This window comes from Coenobita brevimanus, chromosome 51, assembly GCF_032717465.1.
Source record: "Coenobita brevimanus isolate Jiangsu-jjx chromosome 51, ASM3271746v2, whole genome shotgun sequence".
In the NCBI taxonomy this organism is placed as follows: Eukaryota; Metazoa; Arthropoda; class Malacostraca; order Decapoda; family Coenobitidae; genus Coenobita; species Coenobita brevimanus.
In genome coordinates this window covers 23,806,563-23,821,442 of record NC_137004.1, presented here as the reverse complement: position 1 = coordinate 23,821,442, position 14,880 = coordinate 23,806,563, and the positions used below count along the sequence as shown (strand labels likewise).

Genomic DNA, 14,880 nt, shown 5'->3' with positions numbered 1-14,880 from the left:
CATTAAATCAGAAAAAGACTGATAAAGTCAGAAGCAGTCCGGACTGCTTGACCACTTCAGCTATGTTCACCACAATAAGGTAAATAAAAGACATTGTCTATCAGTGTACAATACAGTATTATTATGTATATTATACCATTTGATTATTGTAGTGAAGGTATAATATAGTACAGTACTGCATTGGTAGTGGAAACAGTTTAAAAACCGTTGGTGTGATCCTGACTAATGTCTGATATATCAGAAAAGTCCGGGTTAGCAGGGGGAAGTCCAGGTGTCACGTTCATCAGAATTTCACTTTTTTCAGAATGGCTTGGGCCCCAATTAGTCCGTTATAGTGAGGTCTTACTGTATAAGCAGTAATCTGAAGTGAGTTTTCACATCAGTTATGCAGGACATAATCAGACTTCAGCTTTATGCATGGGGTATTAAAATCTGGTGTAGTCATGGTGCTGAGTCATATTTGGACATAAGGTCAGTACATGGGAAAAAGTTTAGTGCAACAGTGGTGATGAAGCAGTGAAAATATCTACAAAAATATGATGATGCACACATGAGCACAGTAAGTATTGTGGACATGAATTCAGGACAAGGGGAAAATTCTGGTGCAACAGTGTTGGTGAAGCAGTGAAAATATGCACATAAATATGATGCTCCGCACATGAGCAAAGTAAGTATTGTTGAAGGAAGTTTGTGTAAAACCTAATGGACACTAACTTGACATATTGCATTAAGGCATCAATTTCTGTGGGATTGTTTCAGGTCTGTCACTCAGACAGACTGGGTCTGGTAGAATACTGTCTCTTGGTAAGGTTAAGGAATCAGATAAAACCAAAGTACAGTTTAATAATGCTTTCCTGTAATAGGGTTCTTTTTAACAAAAAATTGTCAGTACACTCTTTGTTACGTCATTCATCACTATTGTACTGGTTCTGCTACAGGTTAATAATGCCTTCATAGTTGTACAGTACTCATACAGTTTATATTTTTCAGACTGCAAGAAGTCACTAGCGCAGGGGGGCTTCTTTACCCGAGAGAAGGACTACTACTGCACAGAATGTTATCAGAAGAACTTTGGCCAGCGGTGTGCCACATGTGGCCTCTATGTGGAGGGGGAGGTGGTGTCAGCCCTTGGAAATTCATACCATCAAAAGTGCTTCACTTGTGCTCGCTGCAGGTATGACAATGTATAAATTGTAGAGAACATATGGAAAATAGATTAGTTTTAAGTTACGGTAATTTTCTTGTGGATAATAAAGCTACAGACCTTACACAGAGAGTTTCTGATGGCATGAATTCAGCTAGGCCACCACACAGAACACTCCTAGTCACACTAGACATTAGCAAAGCTTTTGATGCCATCCCCCGCCACAACCTCACAAACAAAATACTCAACACAAACATGCACAATAACACAAAAAATGGCTGGCAAACTACTTAGCAGGCAGATGTGCACACGTAACATTTCCCGGTCAGTCTTCTAACATCAGAAACTTCACAAACGGCGTCCCCAAAGGATCTGTTTTGTCCCCTACACTCTTTAACCTATAGATGCACTACGTACCCACACCCCACACACCACAGATACACATAGCTTCATATGCTGATGATGTAACACTTACATGTACACACCAAAATGCAAACACAGCTGCACACATCAATCAACTTTACCTCAACACACTACACAAATGGTTCACCACAAACAGGCTCAAAATAGCCCCAGCCAAATCTACAGTGACTCTTCTCACAAACTGGACAGCAGAACACAGTCACATCCCACACCTCACCACAAACACGCTTAAAATAGCCCCAGCCAAATCTACAGGGACTCTTCTCACAAACTGGACAGCAGAACACAGTCACATCCCACACCTCACCATAAACAACACTCCCCTACCACACACACACACACAAAATCCTTGGTGTAACATACAATACATCAATGTCATTTAAACAACACATCACAAACATTAAAAATAAAATAACACCAAGACTCAATGCTTTGAGGTCACTTGCCCATACAACATTCGGACACAACAAAGAAACCACCACCACAGTATACAAACAATATACTGTATATGTTCATTGATGAATTATGCAAGCCCTGCCTGGGCTTCTAACCTCACCAAAACACACTACAACACTCTACAGACCATACAGAACAAGGCCCTAAAAATTATCACAGGCTGCATAGCTACTACACCCACAGACCACCTACATCAAGAAACCAAAGTCCTCAAAGTCAAGGATCACCTAGACATGAGAGGCACCCAGTTGCTTGCTGCAGCCTCCACAAACCCACAACATCCACTACAATACATGGCAGCACATTCACCCACACCAAGGAACATCAAAACAACACCCAGCACATGATACCATACACAAATACTGTCATCTCTACCCCCTCGCCCACCTCAGACCAGCTTCCAGAAGCATATCCACACTCAGATCACTCGCCGCTCCATTCAGTCACTTAAAGACAACACACAGCTGCATGCACAGCCTCCTGACATCCACCCTTCTGAACTCTATCTTCCTCGTGAGGACAGAGTCCACCTGGCCAGGCTGAGATGTGGGCATCATCCAGCCTCTTAAGCTACCAGAAGAGGCTGGATGACTCCGTCGCTGTTGCCTGTCCAAAATGCAACACAGCACCCCATACTATTAAGCACATTATGGAAGACTGCATTGGACACAATCACCTACGCCAACAACACAACATACACTCTTTGAGAGCTCTGTGGGAAAGCCCTGTCTCAGCCATGGGCTTCCTAAGGGGCTCGGGGCTGTTCGGCCAGACTGCCTAGGGAACAACTAGTACTACTACTACCATGGAGACATTACACATCCTTGTTTCAATTCAACCTTCAAATAGAAAAATTCACGCAGTTCACTATCCACATGCACTGCAGCCTTAGCATCCTCATACATACTCTTCACGACATTCAACAACTTCCCATCTACTCCATATATTCGTAATACTTTCCACAGTTCTTGTCTATCCACCCTGTCATTATGCATTCTCCAAATCCATGAAGGCCACATACAACTTCTTTCCTTTCTCTAGAATCTTTTCCACTAAAGATCTAAGAATGAATATCTGATCTGCACAACCTCTTCCCTTCCTAAAACCTCCCTGTTCTTCTCCAACTAATTCCTCTGTTATTTCCCTAACTCTGTCAGTAAGTATCCTACCATATACTTTTCCTATAACACCAAGAAGACAAATGCCCCTATGATTACCACACACTTCTTTTTCCCCTTTTCCTTTTTACAGGAGAATAATTATACCTAACTTCCAATCCTCCGGGACTCCACCTTTCTCCTAGACCAATCTCCACATCTTCCACATCCATTCTACTAGTATCTCTCCCCCATGCTGCAGCATTTAACTACTCACTCCATCAATTCCTACAGCTTTCCCCATTTTGACTTTCCTCATTGCTTCCACAACTTCCATCCTACTGATTTCTTCCTCTCTTCTCATCTCCTTCTCCCAGCCACTTATACTCTCATTACTTTTGTTCTCTGTATTCAACAATTCCATAAAGTATTCTCTCCATCTGCTCACCATTACTCCCTTCTCCACTAGTAATCTACCATTTTTATCTATCACTCCCCGACTAACTTCTTTGACACCCAGTCTAACTCTCTCTACCTCATCCACTCTCTTCTTATGCTCTCTTACTAATCTTTTCTTCTCTCTCTTTTCTTTCTACATATGACTCTCTCTTCCGTCTCTCAATTCTTCCATGCCCCTGTTTCTCATCCACTCACTATAGACTTTCTTTTGTGCCACAGCCTGTCTCACTTCTTCATTCCACCATGCTGTTCCCTGCATCCTCTTTCATCTTCTCTTCACCCCATGCACCACCTCACATGCTGTACAGATTTCTACTGTGAATATCTTGCACTCACCTTCCACATCCCCCATCTGCTCTAAGACTTACCCAATCATTCATCCACTTTTCTTTTATATTCTGCTTTTTTTTTTATTTTCCATCCTGTAGTAACCTTTCCACCCTCCTTGTATGAACTACTTCCTGAGAAGGTTAGGTTAATACTTTTCTTTGACATGTTAAACTAAATTGTTATGTTAGTCTTCAGTGGGAAGATGCAGAAGGCAAGGATAGCACCTTGTTTTTTTTTTTTTTTTTTTTTTTTTTTTAAGGATCTTTGTTCCACAGGCTTTATGAAGCACATTGTTTTTAGCTTTGGGAATTGGAGCCAAATTATGAAGACTTCATGTTATGTTTCCCATGTGTTAAATGATAATTCTGCACAGGTGAAGGAAGAATGTGCTTTTAAGGTGAAGGTTGTATATTTTGTGGTTGTCATGGATAGGATGTATTGTGAAATTTGAACATGAGGATGTTACAAACCATCTTTACTGCATACTGTAAGTGATTTTGATAAAACCAGCTGAATAAATTGCCTAATACATTTTGAGCTAGACCTGATTCATTTAAGGGAACCCTCATTCTGATTTATGTAATTCTTTGCACTGTATTGTAATTACTTTGCACAGGTGTGGTTGTTCTGTCATAGAAATTAGTAACTTAAAACGAACTTGAGTTGTCTAGGCTAACCATTGGAATGCCATTTGGCTATTTAAACCATATTATGATATTATCAACCATACAACATGATCCATATATACATGAGGTTAGGATATATCGCCTCATCCCCCTTCTGTGCTGTAGGGGGCACAAATCTGCCTGCAACATTTGCTATATAGTGGCACTGTCAAATCCCTGTGTCAGTAAGATATAGGTCCAGCTCACCATATGACTTTTGTGGCTGATATATATTGTATACTATCTGTGTGTTAGTAACTGCCGTGAGGTGACAGGTATGGTATCAGTAGATCCAAGGAGACTTAGAGTAGGCCTAAGGTGCTACACCTCAACATAGTTACACATTCTGTTTGCCAAGATTGGTGATAACTCCAGGACTATAGCAGACATTACTTTCATTATATACAAGAATAGAGTTTGTCTTCATTTCTATTCACTTTTGCTTCTTGCCTTAAATGTACTACAGGTGACTGAATTTTAAACTCATCTTAAAGTTTAATCTTATAGCATTTCTTATATTACTGTAGAAAAAATTGAAGTGTTATCTTTTAATATTAATCCTTGTGTTGCCATCAGACAACCTTTCCCAACGGGTGAGAGGGTGACATACACGGGTAAGGAGTGCCTGTGCCAGCGGTGCCTCCACATCCCCGTGGTCGATGCTCAGTCACCTGCTCGCTCACCTACCACTGGAGGGCCAAGTGAGTACCAGTCTAAGCATCTTTGTTATAGAAGTGACTGAAGGCATTAGGCTGTGTGAATGAGTTGGTGAAATGGACATATGAGAAACAAGGGAGAGAGAATTGTACTTGTAGATAGACAAATGCCTGTATGTATCCTCTCCAAAATTTTTCTGCGTACACCCTAAATGTGCAGACAGACCAATGATTATTTTCTAGGAAACACTTCTGACAAGTGAACATGTGAGAAGCCTATTTTATTTATTTATTTATTTCTGAGAGGGGAAGGGGGACAGGCAGTCCCTTGCTGAGAAGACTGAACTCTTTGCTGTAACAGATGCAAAACAGTATTTTTTTTTTTTTCCCCTTGATTTTGGCTCTTGTAAGAGTTTAGGAAGTGTTTGTTATATGCTACTTATTATAAAAATCATATACTCTGTCACTATTGTTATTTTTTAGTTTGTCTTAGTTTAGAGTTGAGACATTTAGAGTACTGTACTAAAATGTACTTGGTATTTAATAACTTCTTTAAAAAAGTAAAGACTGTATTGTCGTTGAAAATTTAAAGCTCATGTTGCTGGTGTTACTTGCCTTACCGTGGCTGATAAGAGAGAAGTGTTATTTAATAGCTATGTATATGGCATATTTACCCTTCTTTCATGACAATGGTAAGTGATTTATGATTGATTTTGGTTATGCAGTGGTTGTGATGTAGTTAAGGTTATTTTCAATATGTAGCTGTTTATTATGCGAGATTATAACAGTTATTTCATGCTTATAGTAATTGCGTTACGTGTGTGTGTGTGTGTGTGTGTGTGTGTGTGTGTGTGTGTGTGTGTGTTGTAGCAGGTACTGTAGTTAGGGGATAGTGTAGCTCTGATACTAAGTGTAAGTGTATAAAGTGACTGCACCTGTGCCATATGAATAAGCAGTTTAGGGCACTAGTCTATATACTTGTCATATTGTATTGGATATATGTGGGACAGGGTCACATGGTAATGGGTGTAAAGTCCCACCTGGTGAATGCAGTGAACTTGGTACAGGATTGCTGCAGTCTTTCATCCTCTTCATTCAGTGTCGGCATTTTACAGTTTCTTTAATAATAATATGGCTACTGATGGCAGGTGTCCCTTTCAACTAAAACTGTTTTTTCATTACTATTGGACCCATATTCGTATTGGAGTCCATAATGCAAGACTGAATTATAGTACAGGTTTATGCTGTATTCTTGTCGGATAGGGGAGCTCCCTAGGACCTTTTCCTTAACAATTTATTTTTAGAAATGGCTTATTATCCTTTTGTATGTTATCTGTGCACACTATGGCAGTAATAGAGTGATTTACTTAACACGGGGATGTACAGTAAGTTGTAATAAGTTAAATAAGTCACTTATGAAAAGGTGTTAAGAAGCTTCCATAACTGACTTGAATATGGGCTCATGGTTATTACTTTTGCTTATTTAGTATGTTACCCCTACATTTCTCAGTATGATTACAGTACTTCTGTGTTTTGGATAGCATTGACTGCCTAACTTTGCTGTATGAAGTTGACTCTTTGTGAATCTCAGATTTGCTGACTGATTGTTTTCTTTACTTATTCTTTTCCCTTTTGTTTATTAAACTTATTTCATTACAAACAGCAGATATGCTTTTTGAATAGTATGCAGTTTTTCTTTTTTTTTTTCTTTTTTTTTAATATTACTCATATAAGAAAACAGCTTTTTTTTTTTTCTTTTTTTTAAAATATCTACTCATATAAGAAAACAACACTGATGGTTTTAAATGCAGCAGCGTAAGAAGGCTGGTAATGAATTACTGTACAACTGATTAGTCATAATTCTAGTACAGTAGTTGTTACTGTGACATTTTGTTATTTATTTTAGTGTATGGCATGTCATTTCCGTTATAGGAGTTTTCCAGGGAGGCACAAAAAGCATCAGTTACAGATATCCCTCTCTCAACACATTGTTAATATTCCAAATTTTTGAATACTCTTCAGTTAACAACACACATTTTGGCTTTAGCTGTAACTCAGCCAGGCAAAAATATAGAAATTAATATTGAGTTTTTATATTTTTGAGTAGTAAAGTGGCAGTTAGTGAGTGATATGTGCATAAAACCTTAGTGTTGCTAGGAGTAAATGTGAGTGCAGCTTGGCTTCATAAGTCTTTACTCTCTCTCTTTTTTCTTTTTCTTTTTTTCTTTTTCTTTTTTTAAATAAAATTGTTCTTCATCTGTAGTGGATTTTAGTGGCAATATGTGATGCTTTAGACAGTCATAAACTATGTTGGTCTGGGACTTGAGTTAGGCAAAAGTATTCCCTAGAGGGCCAGCCTTGGGACCACTAGCAGTAAATCCCCCATGGAATCCATGTTACAGTAGAATCTCGATTTAACGAACTAATTCAGCCAACTCCCATTCCGTTATATCAAATTTTTCATGAAATTGAATTCCCTAACCAAGACTCAATATAAGTGGAAATTTTCTGGTATTTCAAGGTACTTTCTGCTAAGTCCTTGAAGGAAACCCAAACCAAGCAAACAGTGCTAACTCTCATCTGAACCAATAATTAGTACCCCCACAAATACACTATTTTATGCAGAACTTCCTTAATGGAATTATACTCATTTTAACAGAATTTTTCTCTTAAACTGGGCAAAAAATACTGGAAAAAATTATTCCGTTATCTCTGGCTTCTGCAAAATCGATGTTCATCAGATCGAGCATCTACTGTATAATGTTAATAAATAGCTTAACATCACAGTTTTGAGCAACAAAACTCTATGTTAAGCAAGGGATACTTGTACTGTGTAGAGACCCTATAAAAAGAGAGACTGGACAACCAATATTTTCAGCTGCCTGCTGATTGGTTGACAGACATGCCACCATTTCTGTTCAAATGCCTCAGAGCTTGAGTGTTGGCTGGCTGCTGATTTGTCTAAATATACATCTTGTCACCTGCTATGAGGCATGATTTCTTGATGAATAAAATGTGTTGCTTTATGTATATTTTGTTAATTTGAGCTACTGAAGATTTTCATTTTAATCCTCATCTCTGCATGTGGATTACACTACAAAGTACATGTAAACACTGTGGTAATCACCAAATTATAATGTTGACAAACCAGACTATTGGTAGCCTTAAAATGGGATGTGCAGTGTTCTTTTACAGGTGCGTTTTTGCCCTTGTTAATAGTTTGACATTACTGCATTTGGGTGCAATAACACTCATGGACCTTCTATGCGACTCTTCTAACTCCCTTGTGATCCACCAAGAAGGGAATTATGGGATATTAAGGTGAAGAAAGCAAGCTAGTCTGCATGTGAGTGTCGTCGGCTGTGCTAGGCAAGTTTTATTTATTTTACATGTATTCGGCCCACATCCACATAGGGAGGTAAGCCTAGATAATAATCCGATGATAACCACTGCCACAGTTATGGATATCAAGAAGAACAACAATCTTTAAATTCAACCAAAACTCCATCAGACTTAAAAATTGTGGGCAGAGTAAGCAAACACTGCTGGTGTTAATCAATCTAGTGTCTTCTGGCAACTCATCCGTGATCTTTATGTGCATCAAAATTAACCTAGCTGATACCATGAGGAAAGCCCCATTTTTACACAGCGTTATGTATTAAGAAGCACCATTTGTGTAAACATAGCATAACAGACATTCAAAAATGCGCCATAAAATATGAAAAGCAGTTAAGTGGCCTGATTATCAAGGAATGATCACTGATCTTTATATGTGTTTGAGTGATGTGCAGTAAACATACATTCACTGCACCAAGATGGTGACTATCCAGTTTCTCTTTCTATATGGTCTCTAGTGCTGTTATGTGCTGTACAAAATGATTAAGTTTTGATTTAGCATTACTGTACACTTTTCTTTTTTCTTTTTTAACACTTGTACAGATAGACTGTTTGTAGATTTTTGAGATAGATATGATACGTAAGATTTTTTTAGTATACTGCCAAAAATTGCTCAGTAGAAAACCAGCTTCTAGATTTTTGGTATTTTATCATATGAGTACATTATGCTATACATCACTTTGTATTCAAAAAGCTAATCATGCTGGGGATGAGTATGTAAAGAAAACTTAATTGTTCAACTCAGTGCTTTTGAAATGTAAATAAAAATTACTTCAGCTGAATGGAATATATTGTATAATAGAATTCAGTGTGTTTCTGTACATATTTTTGTTTTTATTTTATTTATTTATTTAATGAATGATTTACTTAATTATTTAGTTATCTATTATAATTTTAAACTACGGTGACCTAAATATTTATGATACATCTTAACCAGATACCTCTAACTGTAACTGTTTCATAGTCCATTGCTTCAGACACCATTCGAATGGGCTTTGAAACCTTATGTTAATCCATCCATCCATCCATCCATCCATCATCCAATCCTACATTGCCCCATGAGGAGCGTAGGAGCCCGGGGCTAGGCCGTTGGTCCCAGCATTTAAGATGAGAGTGACCAGCCTCACCTATCCCTGAGTGGCATTACATGGTCAGTCAACCCCAACCACCCCTTGGATATAAACCTTCACCGGCCCAATTCGATTGGAGCACAATAATTACCCACTAAACCACCAGGTGCCAAAATTTGATTGTATGGTTACCACCCAGCGTAGTAAATGGTTTCCTGGTGTACAGGAAACCATTTGGCTTGTCACTCAGTGTAGAGTCACCCACAGGCAGAAGGACGAGGAAAGAATGAAGGAAAGAAAGACAAAAGAGGGAGTGTAAAGTTACCCGTAGGCAGAAGGACAAGGAAAGAATGAAGGAAAGGAAGACAGAAGAGAATAGAAGGAAAGAAGGATGGAGGAGAGGAAAGGGCAGACAGCCAACAGCAGCAGTACATCGAATGAGTGGATGGTGAGCGTTTATATGTTAAGTACTGTATACCAATTCCTTCACATTTTTATGGTAATCCTTGTGGGCAAGAAATTATTAACCTACAGAGTATCCATATCTGAGATCAGTGATGTGGAGATATAATGTCAGTTAAAGGAATTCTGGTAAACCAACAGAGCAAGGTTCTTTATTTAGCATATATGATTTCCATCCATCCATCATCCAATCTTATGTTGCCCATGAGGAGCATAGGAGCCTGGGGCTAGGCAAGCTGGTCTTGATATTTAAGATGCGAGTGACCAGCCTCACTCATCCCCGTGTGGCATTACGTGAGCAATAAACTCCAACCATTCCTTGGATATAAACCTACACAGACTCAGTCCAATTGGAGAGCCTTAATTACTCACCACCAGGCGCCGTAATTTGGTTATATCGTTACCACCCAGCATAGTAAGTGGTTTCCTGGAGTACAGGAATCCATTTGGCTTGTCATTCAGTAAAGAGTCACTTACAGGCAGAAGGAAGAGGAAAGAATGAAGGAAAGAAAGACAGAAGAAGGAGTGTAAAGTCACCCACAGGCAAAAGGAAGAGGAAAGAATGAAAGAAAGAAAGACAGAAGAGGACACAAGGAAGAAAAGAAAGGGCAGAAACCCAAAGCAGCACTAATTTGAGTGAGTGGATGGTGAGTGCCCCCACCTACCAACAAGCATATATAATTTAACTTTTTAAATTGACCTTCAAGCATGGGTTTGTGAGTACCTGTTCCATTTGGTCAGTATTGCTTGATAGAATAAAAAAGTACCATAGTACTGCAGTATCACAAAAAACTTAGAAATATGTTCCAGGCCAGAGTGCAGACATCTTCCCATGTTCTGTGCAGGCATTACCTGTTGAGCATTTTGTTTTAATATTACTGTATTTTGGATGGTCAAATTTTGTATTAGAATTTTACTGTACAAATAGTTTTGATTCAGAACTTCTAAACAGAAAGCTGTTTTGAATTAAACTTATTTTCTTTGTATCTATACAGTAAGGTTTTCTTTACATACTCTGTAAAAAGTATTTTGGTGTTTAAAAGCAGACACTTATAATCCAGTAATGTATGCTATGTGCAGGTGATTGCATAATTTGAGTAGCTATTGAGTATTGTACAATCAAGGTCAGTAGTGCCTATACACACCAACTACTTTTAACCACTGAAACTGTGTTGTACTCACTTTCTGAGCCCTTAATTACGGTATACAGTAGATTAAAGTACAGTTGAACTTCTCCAGTCAAACGTATTTGACCAGGCACGTAACGGGTTTTAGGTACAATAATCCCTCAACTATCCGACATAATCGAGTAAAAGGCATATCTGGATAGGGGCAAAGTTCAGGTACGGAGCAGTATCCTCTACTGTACCCATACCCTCCCCATACCAAACCCTATACCTATACCCAACCTATACAGTATGCACAGTACCCCCTCCTAATTTTAGCAGTGTTTTCTGGTCTTTCAGCTGTTTTTAGACATCAGAATACACATTGGAATATAAAGTATAATCCCAGACAGTAAGAAAACAATGCATAAACAACAAAAATCCACAAAAAAACTACCTATATGCACAGTGCCCCACCTCCTTTGGGCAGTATTCTTCAGTCTTTCAGCAGTTTTTAGACATCAAAACACACATTGGAATATGCAGCATAATCCTAAACTCAAAGAAAACAATGCTTAAACAATAAAAGTCCACAAATACCTTACCTATATGTACAGTACCCCTCCTAATTGTCACAATGTTCTCCAGTCTTCAGCTGTGTAGACATCAAAACGCGCATGAGAATATCCATTATAATGCTAGATCCTAAGATAACAATACATAAACAACAAAAATCCACAAAGAAATCAATGAAGATGCCAGTTACACAGTGAGTTTTAGAACCCACTTGGTTATTACTGTAAGCCTGCCATACATCCTCTCTTTGGCTCAGTGGTAACGTACATGCCTATTAAATGCGAGGGCCTGAGATCAAAACCCGACCAGACCAGTGATTAATTTGGTAAGTTTCGGTTCAGTTATTACACTGTGTTGCAGGAGGGTTGCACTTGCTTGCTGTTCAACTAATCCTTCAGCTTACACTGTTAATCTTTTCTCTCTGTTGGGCTCCTCTGATCACAACCTTACCACCTTAACCTGTCCTATCGCTCCAGTATGGCCTGTGGACCCTCCAAAGAAATGTTGTCTGTGGCGCTTTGGAGCTGCGGATTGGGAGGCCCTCAGGCAGTACTTCTTTTGTTTTCCCTGGAATGATTATTGCTTCCATGGCCGGGAGCCATCTGAGTGTGCCTTGCGCATTATGGAGGTTATTCTCTCAGGCATGGAAGCATACATTCCTTTCTCATGTCCTTTGACTAATGCAAGAAAGCCTTGGTTTAATCATGCTTGTCCTAATGCTGTCCGCAACAAGGAGAGGACCTATAAAAGGTACCGGAACAAACCTACCCCTGAATCACATCTTTTATACGTTTCTGGCCGGAATCGTGCTAAGTCTGTTCTTCACTCTGCTAAAAATAATATCATTCGTACTAAATGCTCTTAACTCTCCAACTCAAATTCTTCCCACTCCTTCTGGCACCTTGCCAAAAACCTTTGTAACAACTTTACCTCATCATCCTTCCCTCCACTTGTCTACTGTGATGGCTCTGTTGCTATTTCTTCTACTGATAAAGCAGATCTCTTCACTCAGACTTTCTCCTCCAGTTCCATCTTAGACGATTCCGGTGCTGTTCCTCCATCACTTCCCCACTTCTGACTTCCTCATGGCTGACATTAAAATTTCTTCAGCTGATGTATTTTCTGTCATCACAGGCCTCAATACTAAATAAGGCATATGGGCCTGGTGGAGTCCCTCCTGTTGTTCTCAAGAACTGTGCTTCTGTGCCAACACCCTGCCTAGGCAAACTCTCTCGCCTTTGTCTCTCAACTTGTACCTTTCCTTCTTGCTAGAAGTTTGTTCTCATTCAGCCAGTCCCAAAGAAGGGTGACCATTCCCAACCCCCTGACTATCGTCCAGTTGCTTTAACATCCTGTATCTCAAAAGTTTTTGAGTCAATTCTTAATAGAAAAATTTTAAAGCATCTTTCCTATCACAACCTCCTTTTTGATCGTCAGTATGGGTTCCATCAGGGACTCTCCACTGGCGATCTTCTCACCTACCTTTCAGACTCCTGGTCATCCTCCTTTCGGGACTTTGGTGAAAGCTTTTCCATTGCACTTGACATCTCAAAGGTTTTCGATCGAGTCTGGCATAAATCTTTAATTTCCAAACTGCCCTCTTACGGTTTCTATCCTTCTATCTGTGCCTTCATCTCTAGCTTCCTTTCTGGTCATTCTGTAGCTGCTGTTGTAGATGGCCATCATTCTTCTCCTAGATCTGTTAATGGTGGTGTTCCTCAGGGCTCTGCCCTATCATCAACTCTCTTCCTTTTATTCATCAATGGCCTTCTAAGCTGTACATCTAACCCTATCCACTCATACGCTGATGACTCCGCCCTTCACCTTTCCATTTGGTTCCCTCAAAGTCCATCTCAGCAGTTTCTTCAGCAAACAAGGGATGAGGCTATGGCACACCTATTGTCTGACTTGGCTCGTATCTCTGACTGGGGTAAAAATAATCTGGTTGTTTTTAATGCATCTAAGACTCAGTTTTTACACCTGTCAACCCGACAATATCTTCCACAGGTATACCCTCACTCACTCAATATAGTGCTGCTCTCGGGTGTCTGCCCTGACCTCTCCTCCATCCTTCTTTCCTTCCATCTTCTTCAGTTCTTCTTTCCCTCATTCTTTCCTCCTCTTTCTGCCTGCGGGTGACTTTACACTCCCTCTTCTGTCGTTCATTCCTTCATTCTCTCCTCTTCTTTCTGCCTGTGGGTGACTCTACACTGAGTGACAAGCCAAATGGCCAGGAAACCATTTACTATGCTGGGTGGTAACCATATAACCAAATTCTGGCACCTGGTGGTTTAGTGGGTAATTATTGTGCTCCAGTCGGATTGAGCCGGTGAAGGTTTATATCCAAGGGGTGATTATGGTTTATTGCTCACGTAATGCCACTCAGGGATGAGTGAGGTTGGTCACTCTCATCTTAAATGTCAGGACCAACTGCCTAGCCCTGGGCTTCTATGCTCCTCATGGGGCAATGTAGGATTGGATGATGGATGGATGGATATACCCACTAATGTTTAATAATATTCAGCTTAATCCTGCATCATCCTTGAACATGCTTGGGGTTTCATTTACCCGGGACTTATCTTGGAAAGATCACATTACATCTCTTGTAAAATCTGCTTCCAAGAGATTAGGTGTGCTAAGCTGACTCCATTTCTTCTTTACCCTTGCACAATAGTTGACTCTGTACAGGGGTTTTATTTGCCCCAGTGTGGAGTACAACTCTCATGTGGGGAGGCTCCCTACACACAGTCTTCTCAATAGAGTGGAGTCAAAGGCTTTTTGTCTCATTAACCCTCCTCCTCTTACTGACTCCCTTTAACCTCTGTCTCTTCGCCACACTGTTGCTTCTTTTTCTCTTTTCTGTCACTACTTCAATGGTCACTGCTCCTCTGAACTGTCTGCATGCATTCCTCCACCTTTACGACGGACACGTAGCACCTGTCTAGCATCAAACTCTCATCCCTTTTCTGTCCAGCTCTCTATACAAGAGTTAACCGTTACTCCCAGTCCTTAATTTATGCAACAGGCCAACTCTGGAACT

At 39.7% G+C, this 14,880-nt stretch overlaps 1 protein-coding gene across 3 annotated transcripts in view; it reads left to right on the top strand.

Annotated features, from left to right (window-relative positions):
• Positions 1 to 14,880, top strand: part of Unc-115a (actin binding LIM protein Uncoordinated 115a) — a 454,123-nt gene that overhangs the window by 253,735 nt on the left and 185,508 nt on the right. For all 3 annotated transcript variants that reach the window (XM_080272760.1, XM_080272762.1, XM_080272761.1), the window contains exons 3-4: positions 991 to 1,174; positions 5,151 to 5,275. In XM_080272760.1, the coding sequence (XP_080128886.1) occupies positions 991 to 1,174; positions 5,151 to 5,275 (309 nt within the window). The remainder of the gene's footprint in view (positions 1 to 990; positions 1,175 to 5,150; positions 5,276 to 14,880) is intronic.